Here is a 12,618-nt window from a genome sequence, read left to right on the forward strand (position 1 = left end):
GTATACGACAATACGTATATTATACAACAGCGAATACTGGAACTGGATACGTTTAGACCAATTCAATGTTTGCGCATCGCGTCCGTCACTCCACTACTTCAGCGGCAGTGATCGCTGATCAGTGAATCCGTCGTCAGTCTGCACCCTGCTCAAATGATCGTCGTCCCGACAACGCGATCTTGAAGTCCGATATTATTATTATTATTCTACTCTCGATCGTAATTATTTTTTATCGTTTTTCAACGAGACATGAACGTTTTTTTTTTTACTGTTCTTTTATGTCCAATAACCAATAACCGTCATTAACCATCTCGGTCGACCGGATCAATTATCGTATCATACAATATTACCGTTGACCTTTGCACTAGCCGTCTTCATTATGAGTGCCGTTAAAAGGATTGTGTCGGTCGCGTATCTTCTGATGGTATTGGTCACGTTGGTTCAGTGTAAGTACTCTCCGAACTTTTGTGGGTTCGTTCGGATTCCGCACGTCGTCTATTGTCGCGCATCCGACAAAAATAATCTTTCTGTTTTCAGGTGAAAACTGTACGGTGAAGAAGACTTCTAATGGAACTTTTACGAGAGAACGGCTGATGACTTGCCCTTCGTCCGAATCGGCGAAAGATGCGAAATTCTGTTGCTACGACAAGTACGACAGTGTCGATTGCTGCAACGGTGCTGACCATTTACGTCACATGTAAATAATTATTTTGTTATTTGTTTGTATGAAGATACGGTTTCCAAGCTTAGACTAGTCGCAGCTTAAAAACAGTACCTTTAGACATTCGACAAAAACTTTTAAAGTTTATGATTATTATTTGATTTGATATTTTAATACATTTATTTTTAATTTTTTGTTTAGAATTCTAAAGTATATGCCCGATCTGTTAACACTTCTGATCATAATTGTTGGCCTGATATTGACATGTTGTATTTTTTGTATCTGTATTCCATGTTATTGCATCATGAGTCGTCGTCGCCCGATTTACAGTATGTATACATTCATAAAATATTCTAGTTTAAGGTATAAGTAGTGTAAGTAAAATTGTACAGTATCATTAATAACATTTTTTACAAAGACGACATTTTTCAAAGAATGGTCAAATTTTAAGGAAAATCTGTTTAGATCTTAACTACGTGTAAAAAATCACTAGGTTTGGCACTATGATTATAAATTACAATTTCTATGTATTAATTACATTTATTTAAATTTTATATTGGTTTCACAGCAAAACCTATTTTATTTTAAGAAAATCAAATTTTATTTATCCTCATAAATATAAATTACATTTATAAATATTTAAAATATTGAAGCAATGAGATATAGTTATTTAACTATTAATTAAACAGAAGGGCATTTATTTAGTAATAATGTATAGGTTAAAATTCCATTTCATATAATTGTTTTGTTTTGTATGATTCACCTGTGACTCATCCACTGAAATTCACAACTATTGATGTAAAATATATAAATATGGCATTCCTATCTTCACTAAACATATACTTAAGGCTATCATATTGTAAATAAAAATTATGGTTCTCACTCGCACAGAAACTGTGAGCAACAAACATTCAAATAAAAATGTCCCATAAGCTTAATATCAATATTTGAAACACAGAAGCACATTTCATAATACTGATTTTATGCTTAGTTAAGTAACTAAACATCAAAATCATACTATACAAACCATGGATCTTTGAAATTTAAATTAATATATTTATGTATCAGTATTCTATGGCATGTCTAATGAATTATTCTAATTCAATGCTGAAATATATTTTACTAAACTTATTTAAAATTTAAAATTTACATTTCAGAAATATACAAAATATTCAAATGTGTTCTATTATCTCATTACTTTTTAATAACCATTATTGAACTGTTATTAATTTGTTATCACAGATTCCTTATAAAACCCAAAAATCTAAAATTATTTTATATTAAAATAATAATTAATTCAATAACATCAAGAGGTATGATTATACTTGTATATTCTGTCCATTGAGAATATAATGCGACCTAATAAAAATTGATTGGTTCTACGCAACACCCAGTATTTCCACTTAGACTGTTCTATAAGACAACATAATTAAGTGCAGAAATGCTTATGTTAGCATTTAGCATTGTTGCCACTAGGGACAATGATTGCCAATCTACCTCTTTAAAATGCTTAGGTTTCTCAGAAAGGAAAATGAGGCCTCAGCCGCAAGTTCATATATTATAGAATTGGTACTTCTCTGGATGGAGTATTAGTACATATCATTTAGTACCTAATATAGCTTATGTATGCAACACAGGTGTATACATTGTGTATATTTATATAACTTGGTTATCAGTTTTAAATATGATGGTTTATTTTACATAAATTACATTTTTATTAACCAATGATGAATAGATATGGATAATAACAATTTAAACGAGTTGTTTCTTCTTAATTGTTATATGGATAGTATTTTTTTAAATAATAATATAAGGTTACTATTTTCAGTTTTTCTTTGTAAAAAATGTCCTTGGTAATACTGATCAAATTTACTAACAATAATTATAAAATCCCTATACAAGCAATATCAATCTATTTGAATTATAGCATAGAATATTATATAACTATATTAACATAATAAAATCGTAGGAATTAAAAAAGTAATAATTGTTTGTTAATTATATTTACTAATATTTAATAATTGGTAAACATTTGTATATATATACATACATATACAAAATACATATTTATTGCATTATTTATTTTGTGTTAAACAAAATAAAAGTATTTATTAGTTAATGATATCATTGAAATATTTTCTAAAAAAAATGTTTTAATCTACTTGTGTATAGATATATAACTAAAATGTTTATTATTTTTATCTAATAAATGATAAAGAAATCAGTACTAATACTAGGATTATGATAATATTATTGTATAATTTTTAACTAAGAACAATAGTTATGTTTATACTTAAAAAAAGATAAAATATTCATATTTATATTCTTAGTCTAATACTATAAAATATTTTCCATACTTATATAATAAAATATGTATTCACTATTTTTCAAATAATAATGTAATAAAAAATAGTATTGTTATTCCTTTACTCTATTTGGTATTTATAGCAACTTAATTGTATAAAAATTTTACAAAATAAGTAAACTTGAGGTAAACTTCCTCATTCCTCTTAAAACATAAATATTTTATTATTAACTAAAAATAATATAATATATATTATATACCTCATATATTTTTAAATGTAATTTCAGTATATACTTTTTGGTATATTTTTATTGATGTAAACTGGTAATTTTAATTTAATATAAAAATATAATATTATAAAGATTTGTAAAACATAATCACAAAAAATCAATATTTTGTATATTAATTTTAACGCCTTTTAGTTTTTATAATACTAATGAAATAACCAAAAAGTATAATAATTTAATTTCTTAAAGACAGTCTATTAAAAGATTCTGAGTAACATACTAAAATAATTAATTTGGTTTCTTTGTTTTGTTTGAAAAATAGTCCACAGTAATTTATTTAACTTCTAAGTTCATGAATATAAAGTTTTCAATTTTTATGATCATTTCTGTTTATACCCACATGGCCACATATTTCTGCCATGTATATTATATCATAATAAATTATTATTATTAATAACTGATTCATAAATCAATTGTACATCTGTAATTATTAAAGCCAAGTGGTAAATTGAAGTCAATTTATTTTTTGAACCTATATTAAATGTGACATAAGCTAATAAATAAAAAATCTGCTTATAGAATTTCCTTTTTTTCTGTTACACTAAACTTATCTTTATTGTATTATATTTAATATTTATTAATTTAAACAAAGGTATAATACTAGGTAAACAATCTGTTTCTGTAATAATTAATTAATTAATTAAAAATACCCAAAACTTAAACATTCATATGATATTATATTATTATTATATGAAACACTTAGCAGTTTTAAAGTTAAAATTAAAGGTGTTCAATTGGTATACTAATACTCACTTTATATTATAATATATAACAAAAAAAATAATATATACAATTTTCTAAAAATAATTAATTTCAAATTATTGATGTCTTTAATGTATAGAGTTAAAAATATATATATATATTTATTGTATATTTTAAATGTTTTATATTTTATTTTAATTAGAAGATTCAAATGATAATGCAAATATGGTTGCTGCCGTTTCTTTGCCCAATGAATCTCAAGAACAAAATATACCAAAAAAAGAAGTTACTCATCATTTACCACCAGGAGCTTATCCTGTTTATCCACAATTTATGGGTTTGTACACTATTATATTTGATCTGTCTAAAAATCATAAATACATGATCAAATATTCTATTCATGTTCTGTGTATTTTGTTTGTCTGAAAACTTTCCATCAATATTTTTTTAAACTTAACTTGAACTATCGTTGAACCCTTTTAAAATTCTTTCTAATAATTCATCTATCAGTATAAATAATATAAAAATAAGAATAAAGTACATTTTTTTCTAGAAAACCTTTAGTATTTTCAATACTTAATAGGTAATTCAATCTTAATAAATTTTAGTAAATCTCTTACTAATAATAAAATATCTAAGTTGTTAAAAGTAAATTCTAATATTTATCTTGTTATTTTGATGACTATTTTAATAAACAATTTGTTGGTGATTTATATAAATGACATGCAATTATCATTTATAGGTACCATACTATAAGTTTTGTTTTAGTAATACATGAAAATAATATTTGCTTATTCTTATTAATTTGAATTTAATTAATTATTTCAGGAATGCAACCATTAAAATCGACTGAAGTAAATTGTTAATTCACACATCACAATAACAATAGCTGTTCTTATAAAAAGCCAAAGCATGTTATTATTAATATTATTATATTTATTTGTGCCATCAACTGAGTAACGAAGGTTTGTGAACGACTAAATTTTTTTTCTTTTATCCTTATCTTTAAATTTTTGACTTTTATAGTCTGGCTATCAAAAGAATATTATTATCTTAAATATTAAGTTACCTAGTTTTGAACTGATTATGGTTAGAATTAATTTTCATATATATACATAAAAAATAAGACTTCGTGTGTTTGCCTTAAAATAATATACCAGCACAATTTTTTGTATATATATATGATTTATCATAAAATATATGAGTCAATTATGAAATAAATATTTTGAAAAAAAAATAGGATTATTTTTATATGTTTTGATAAACTATTTTTTTCTCAGATTACTTTTTGATTATTCAAAATTATTATTATTATTTTTTTAAATTGCAATTGTATACAAAAATTTAAATATTCTAAATTGTTTTATTTAATATGTAATAATTAGTTTTAGTTTTCTTTTCGTTGTTCCTGAGTTTTGACGATTTATTTGGAAAAAATAAAAATCGCAAGGCTGTAAATTTGTTTTAATATTATTTGTTTTCTGCCTTATTTGGTTTATTTTGTTGGTTCCTTTTCTAAACATTATTTGTCAAATACTGAAATACCAAATACGTATTAACTGAATTGTGATGTTTTACATATTGTGATTGACTGTCAGAATTAATTTTGGTTTTAAATTAATACTATTTGTGTGTATATTTACATAAATACCAAGATTAATATTTATACTAATAGTAATAGTAATTCAGTATCGAATTAAAATGTTTTATTTTGTTTTTTATTCGACAAAAGTTGTACGATCTTGAAATGTAATGTAATGTCTAAATAACTAGTGATTTAATTATTATAATATTATGACACGTGTTCTGCTAGAATATTATTTTTAATATTTTCCTTTTGAAAATTATATGATCTAAGTTAAAACTACTGTATAATCTGATACTATTGTATCGTTGAATAATCTCACTATGGTTGTGTATAAAAATGTCTTATTGATTCAATGTTCATATTTGAGTTCAATAGTTGTACTGTCTTAAAAATAAACAGACTTATATTTAATTAATAACTAATGCAATGATTTTTGATAAGAATGTGCATTTAAAAATATATAATGTTTTTATTATTATAATATAAAGTTAATAATATTATCTTATTTTAACAATGTACAATAATTCACCATTTTATAAACATTTTTTGCTTAAAGACTGGATTTATGTTATATTCATATTTTGAAGTAATATAAAAATGTGCAAATTGGTTTGAATTTGTTCATATTTTTATATACAGTAAAACCTCCTTATAACAAATCCCTAATAACGGAAAAATCAGTTGGTCTCGACTTCTTGAGCGAATCCATCATGAGGAAGTTTTACTGTGCTTTTATTACTTATAATAACGACTATAGTTTTCTTGATTATTCCACAATTTGATTGATAGAACTATATTTTATTACAACACTATTTGTTTGATGTAAGAAATTCTTGCAAATGTTTTGTACAGACAAGCCAATTGTACACAAACAGAAAAATAATATCAATATAATATCTTATGTTTAATTTATTGAAAATATAATTATGCAAGAATTTTAAATTGACACGAATTATTATTATGCTTTTATAATAATACCTAACCCGATACAACCTACTTATTATGTAAACAACTATATAAATATCACATTTACATCATAAATTTAATATTGTACCTACATAAATTAATATTATTTTTACCTTATAATTAATTCTACTTGTGTAGAAAACATATAATTTGTATACAATATTAGTAATTTAGTTTGAATAAAACATTTATAATCAATATCAATCGATTGTTATTTTGTCTCCCCCGATGCTTTTACTATAGACTATTAAAATTAATTTTTACAGAATATGGATTGTGTGCAAAGAACGGACATAACACATTGCCCATCTTGGATTTAAGTGTTAATATTGACTTGAGTGCGGATCTAGGGAGTCTTAGACGCTTAAAAGGTGTTTTTGGTACCCCTTACCTGTTTTTCAACTTTACAAGCATTTTTAAAACACATAAGTTGTACAGTTTTTTCAATGCGCATTCAGCTCTGTACAGGACTTGGCACTATAGCTGTATCTATGTTTGTTTATTAGTTAGACTGTAATGATTTTATGACTATAAACACTAAAACTTTTAAGAGGACCGTCATACCCGCATGTGTCTCTCCGTCTTAAAAACGTAAAACGTAAAACATGTCAAATTTTAGTTCAATGGAATCAATTTTATTCTGTTAGCATTAATATTTGTCAAATTGCCTATAATTAAACTTAAGAGGACGAAGAACCCGCATGACGTGTTGTCTCCGTCTTGCATACGTGCGACATAGTAAATTTTCGTTCACCAGTTTCAATATTGTCCTGCTAATATTGATATTAGTGAACTGACCTATTATAAAATTTAAAAGTAAGATTATTACCCAAGGCCCCACCTAGCCTTTTATTGATTTTGTTATTTCCAATAGTAAGTTATGATCATTTTAAAATGTACAGTTTCAAAAAGATCATAACTTACTTAAAAATAACAATATCAATAAAAAGCTACGCGGGGCCCTGGGTAATAATGTTACCTTTAAATTGTATAATAGGTCAGTTCACTCTAATATCAATAGGTACTAACAGCACAATATTAAAACTGGTGAACGAAAATCTACCATACGTAAAAAAAGTATTTGGTCAAAACACTGACTTACACACCAGGTTAAGATTATGTCGTTCGTTAAGTATAAATTTTGATCACTTTAAAAGCTTTGAGTTGCTTAAAATGTATGATAAACACCTAGATTTATTAAATATTTAAATTATTTCATTTATATATTATTTATTTATTTTTAGATGTAAATTTTCTTTCTCTTTTTTTTTTATCATAGATTTTCTCATAATATTTTTGTATACTTATATATATTAATAATTTTTACTATTTAAATTCACGTACCTATGTATTTCATAATATTGATCAGCACAAGCTTAGTTTTTAGGGGGTGCTGCAATATTGTAAGCCAATTAAATATTAAAAAATGTATTGTATATTATTGTAATAATATAGGATAATATATCACATAGGCTTTTATTGATACCTATTTTAAATTTAAAATGAATTACAAGAATTTTAAAGTTTTAACATCTTACATAACTATAACTCACTTAAAAATTAAAATATCAATAAAACCCTATGCAGTATGCGATGCCCTAGATAATATTCTTACCTTTAAGTATGATAATAGGTAAATTTACTCTGATATTTAAAGCCCACAAAATAAAATTGATTCCGTTGAACACAAATTGCTATGTTTTACGTTCGTAAGACGGATACATGACGTACTCTTAAATCCCATTTGATGACTGTTATGGCCGTTGGTTTATAAGCGTGTAGTTTTATTATTTTATAGCTTTACGCTTGTGCATTTAAAAATAATGATAAATCAATAATCATTAAAATGTAATCGTTGTGATAAAAATATGATTTTCATAAACTATTTGTTTTACTATACTCTTGAGTATATTAAATATTTTGGTATAGCAAGCCTCCTTAATCGCGTAAAATATTAGGTATATAATAGACTATATTTACCTTTCGATGTAAAAAAAAAGCCACCGATCAAATAAAAGCTTGAAAAGTTCATTTTAAGTATATAATTTGACAATGTTATTGTGTTTAAATTTAAAATATGTAGGCGATACACCAATATTATTATTATTTTATTAGCCTTTAGCATCACTATGTTTTTGTGTTTCTGTTATTCGTTTTTAGCTAATTATAAAAAAAAACTGTTCGATTGATATTCAAGAAAGTCAGAGAGAAAAGGATGTCAAAAAGCAGTTCAATTGGCTGGTTATTGCTAAAAATAACTTGACTACTATCAAAACGTTTGCCCCTTCCACTCTTCATAGTTCAAAACTTAAATGACTATATGATATATATCTCCAGGGTATAAACTATTTGTTCACCAAATCACCAATCTTCTTCACACATTTATGCTAACGACTAACCTTTGATACTTTTATTACGTTTAATTTAGGAAAAAATCATTCAAAAGTAGAATCGTCGTCGAGGTTACCGTCTGGTTGAGCAGAAATGACCCACACTTACGGCTTTTATCGACACTCGAAAGGGTTTAAATTGAAAACTATTAGGTATATCTATGGCACGGCCCTTGCACCTTACCAAAAATGTATGGAAAAGAACAGCGATCAAATGAAAAAATAGTTTAGACATCTTGCCGTAAGTCAATATACAGGTACACTTTGTTTTTCAATTTTGGTTAATTATTTTATTTTTCTTAGCATATAAGGACATTTATTTCTTAGTTACTATATACATCTATATCTATCATATATCTACCGTTGTTGACAGCACAGTCGGCGACGTATGCATTGTTTAACCCTAGTCCATAGCGAAATTTTCTGCTTCCGGGCATCACCAGTCTGTACCCTAGTCCCCCACGTCCCGTTTTCCATAGACCGAACCTGCGCCGAGTCAATCGTGGACCCACGCTCTTCCCAGCTGTCAACGGATCTCTGGCGGTAGTCGTTTACCGTCAAGTCCACCGCGTCAAACTCGTCACTACAATTCGGCATTATGACCGCACAGAAGTCTTTAGCGTAGAATTTGGCAGCATGCGGATCATCGGTAACGCAAAACCTGGACTCTCGCCGTTGGTCGGTGACCTGCAATTCGGAAGTGTAAAAGTCGATAGTTCGCGGATCGGTAGCCCGCTGTAGCTGTGGGTTCGGAGCTTGCGGGCCATCTGTAGTACTGCTGCTGCACGAGTCTCGGTCGGCTGTCTGAACTACCTCACTGCTGTGCAGACTGCGCTGCTCCCGGGTCGGAGCACGATCGTTGCAGTGCACGTCCGCTTCCGTGCTGGTCGTAAATCGTTTCCGGTCGGTCGCATTGACGCCGACCACGTCCGTTTTTCCGGACGTAGTCATCGATTTGTACGCACGTTGTGATCTCTTTGACGGCAGTTTGTCGTGGTCCGACGACGGTTGACGAACGACGACCTCGAACCGTGGAGTCGCCAAATCGAGTACGTGAACAATCGATCGATCACAACTGCAACTGTCGTCTGCGCCCGTCGTACTGCAACTGCAGTAGCTGTCTTCCATCGTCGCCATGTCCAACGTATATTGCAGGTATCTATCTACGTATTTTTTCTCGCGAATTCTCCGTAGTCCGTGTATATTGTATACATGATGATGGTATCAATGGTATCGCATGTAATATTTAAATATTCGTTTCGTCGCAGTTGTTATGCTGTGTATATAGTATAGTATTAGTATTTATATACTAAATACTAATTTATAATATTATAATTAGGTATTTAGGTAGAGTGAGGGGTGAGAATATAAAATATATTATATAATATTATATTAAATTAAGTCGTGACAGGTGAAACCTTCACTCTTCAGTATAAAATCTCAACCTTCCGTAGCAAAACTACGTTACCTAAAATAGATAACTAACTAGACCTATACTAACTAATTTAAATTTATGAAAACGCATAGACGTAAATGTACGGAAACGCTTTTAAATTATTTTGTTTTATTATGGTTATCTTCAAAAAATTATTGTTAAAACATTTTAGAAAAAGTATAATAGTTATTTACTTACATAATAAGTTACCTATTGTCAAAACTGAAAAAATATATTATTTCGAACAATATTAAATTTATAATAGTATAAAATAAATATAATCCATTGAAATTTGCAAGTAGCGAATACTTATTACAACCAATAGGGCAATAGCATTATAATATCAAGTAGGTATTTTAAAAAATTAAATAGATAACAAAAACTTAAATTTGGCGCTGTCTATACATACCTTATTTAAATCCTATACACTATACAGTATACAGAATATTACAATAGGTGCCAAACTGCCAACTGCGAACCTATACTATATTGTCTATATTTTATTCTATCTTAGATATATTTAAATATTTTAACTTTAAATTTTAAAATTTTACAATGAGGGAAATATTACATTATTGACTATTACAACATAAATCGAAAATATTACTATACTAAATACTATTATTATAATTATTATTTTATTATTAAATGTTATACCTAAACTTTTAAATTATAGTATATTTTACAGATAGGTACCCACTACCCACCTATTTACACATGCAGTCGACTGTCAGTTGTAGTGTAAAATAACTTGTGTTGTAACTTGTAAAATAAAAATATGAATATACGATTTTAGTTATTTTGATATAATTTTAAAATAATATTCACGGGTACTTAAAACATTTAACGAATATTATACACACAATGGTTAATGAAATATTTTTGGAAAATTTACAATTACTTTAATATAGGCATTATAGAAATATTCAAATATAAATGTATCATAAAATAATAAAATATACTTGGTGATATACTGATATAGTCTCATAGACCGTTAGCAGAATCGTTCAGAATCGTTTTTTTATAAATGTAATGATGTATTACTGAATTAAAATTTAACACATACATTACAGACTACAGTGGCTTACCTACTCTTCAATGACTATATGTAAACTTTACATTTTCAGTAGGTACATCAGAGAGTTTAGCTATTTTTTTATATGCTTACTTAAATGCGTGAGCGTGCCTATAAGTATATGTATAGACGTTTAAATACCTATATAGGTGTAGGTATTAATGTATAAACTTTGAAATTATTTATCAAATCAATTAAACGTTATTTTATAACTTAATGACTATTAAATAATAACAATAAATACTGACACAGACTAAGTGATAATAAAATAAGAAGGCGGGGTTCAAAATATAATATTGTAAGTTTATGTACAAACTACAATGCTTTGATAAAGTTGTATTGAAAAATCAAATTAGTAATACACATTTAAAAACAATAGGTAGTTATTAATTATTATAATACACACCTTTATTTATTTATTATTTTGACAATTGATTTGAAATTGCAGGCGGTACTGCGGTAGAGCTTCTAGACACGGGCCTACGACACTGCTATAAAAAAAATATAAAAAAAATAACACCTTAATAGTTATAAGTAAATTAAAGTTGTGAGAAACTGTTTTTTCTATTAGTATATCGGTCAATTCTTTATTTTTGTGTTGATACTTATGTGTCAATGACTTTTATCTTTCATAAAAAATTGTAATTATTACGATTATAATACTATATAAATAATGTAAATAATAAACATCTATATAATATATTTTAAAATAATAGTCTGCTGTTTGCCCTTGTATGAGAAATATTGAAAACATACTTTTGGAATAATTGTTCTAATTATACTTCTATGATACATATTGTATGACGAATACGTGGCGATAAAACTAATTTATATGTTGGCTGTACTACATTATTTCCGTTATTATAGTATATTAGCCATAGTGTGTACCTATTGTCTCTACATAACTAACTAAAAAATATTATTTTATCCCTGTATCTATCTCGTTATATAATAAATAACTAGATTTATATTGTACCAGAGAATATACTATGATTTATAAATTTATATAATAATAAACATGTTGACCTCAGTTCACACAAAAGTCATAACATAATACATCCAAAACAAGCGAGATAAGCGAATCAAAACGAACGTCCATGAACATGCATGGTACACTAAAAAACTGCAGCATACACTAAACTAACAAAAATCTATGTTATAAACTATAACAGTAGTTACGTAGGTACTGACTTTATACATTTTTATCAA

General features: G+C 26.9%; 3 protein-coding genes across 3 annotated transcripts in view; 2 read left to right on the forward strand and 1 right to left on the reverse strand.

The window, feature by feature from the left end:
* On the forward strand, positions 1 to 6,713 carry LOC132917287 (uncharacterized). The gene is made up of 5 exons (XM_060977964.1): positions 1 to 446; positions 538 to 697; positions 863 to 990; positions 4,158 to 4,292; positions 4,784 to 6,713. Exons 1-5 carry the CDS (start codon positions 380 to 382, stop codon positions 4,819 to 4,821), a joined length of 528 nt encoding a protein of 175 aa, XP_060833947.1. The 5' UTR covers positions 1 to 379; the 3' UTR covers positions 4,822 to 6,713.
* Positions 6,479 to 10,036, reverse strand: LOC132917263 (uncharacterized). Its single transcript, XM_060977916.1, has one exon. The coding sequence runs from the start codon at positions 10,034 to 10,036 to the stop codon at positions 9,257 to 9,259; it is 780 nt and encodes a 259-aa protein (XP_060833899.1). The 3' UTR covers positions 6,479 to 9,256.
* Positions 9,936 to 12,618, forward strand: part of LOC132917211 (endoplasmic reticulum metallopeptidase 1-like) — a 14,137-nt gene continuing 11,454 nt past the window's right edge. The window contains exon 1 of the mRNA XM_060977860.1: positions 9,936 to 10,054. The gene's annotated coding sequence lies outside the window, so the exon portion shown is untranslated. The remainder of the gene's footprint in view (positions 10,055 to 12,618) is intronic.

Source organism: Rhopalosiphum padi, chromosome 1, assembly GCF_020882245.1.
Source record: "Rhopalosiphum padi isolate XX-2018 chromosome 1, ASM2088224v1, whole genome shotgun sequence".
NCBI classification, from domain to species: Eukaryota; Metazoa; Arthropoda; class Insecta; order Hemiptera; family Aphididae; genus Rhopalosiphum; species Rhopalosiphum padi.

Coding starts and splice junctions, on each gene's coding strand:
- LOC132917287 (XM_060977964.1), top strand. CDS start 380: ATGAGTGCCGTTAAAAGGATTGTGTCGGTCGCGTATCTTCTGATGGTA. Junction 698..862: donor GCTGACCATTTACGTCACAT/GTAAATAATTAT, acceptor TTTTTTGTTTAG/AATTCTAAAGTATATGCCCG. Junction 4,293..4,783: donor TGTTTATCCACAATTTATGG/GTTTGTACACTA, acceptor TAATTATTTCAG/GAATGCAACCATTAAAATCG.
- LOC132917263 (XM_060977916.1), bottom strand. CDS start 10,036: ATGGCGACGATGGAAGACAGCTACTGCAGTTGCAGTACGACGGGCGCA.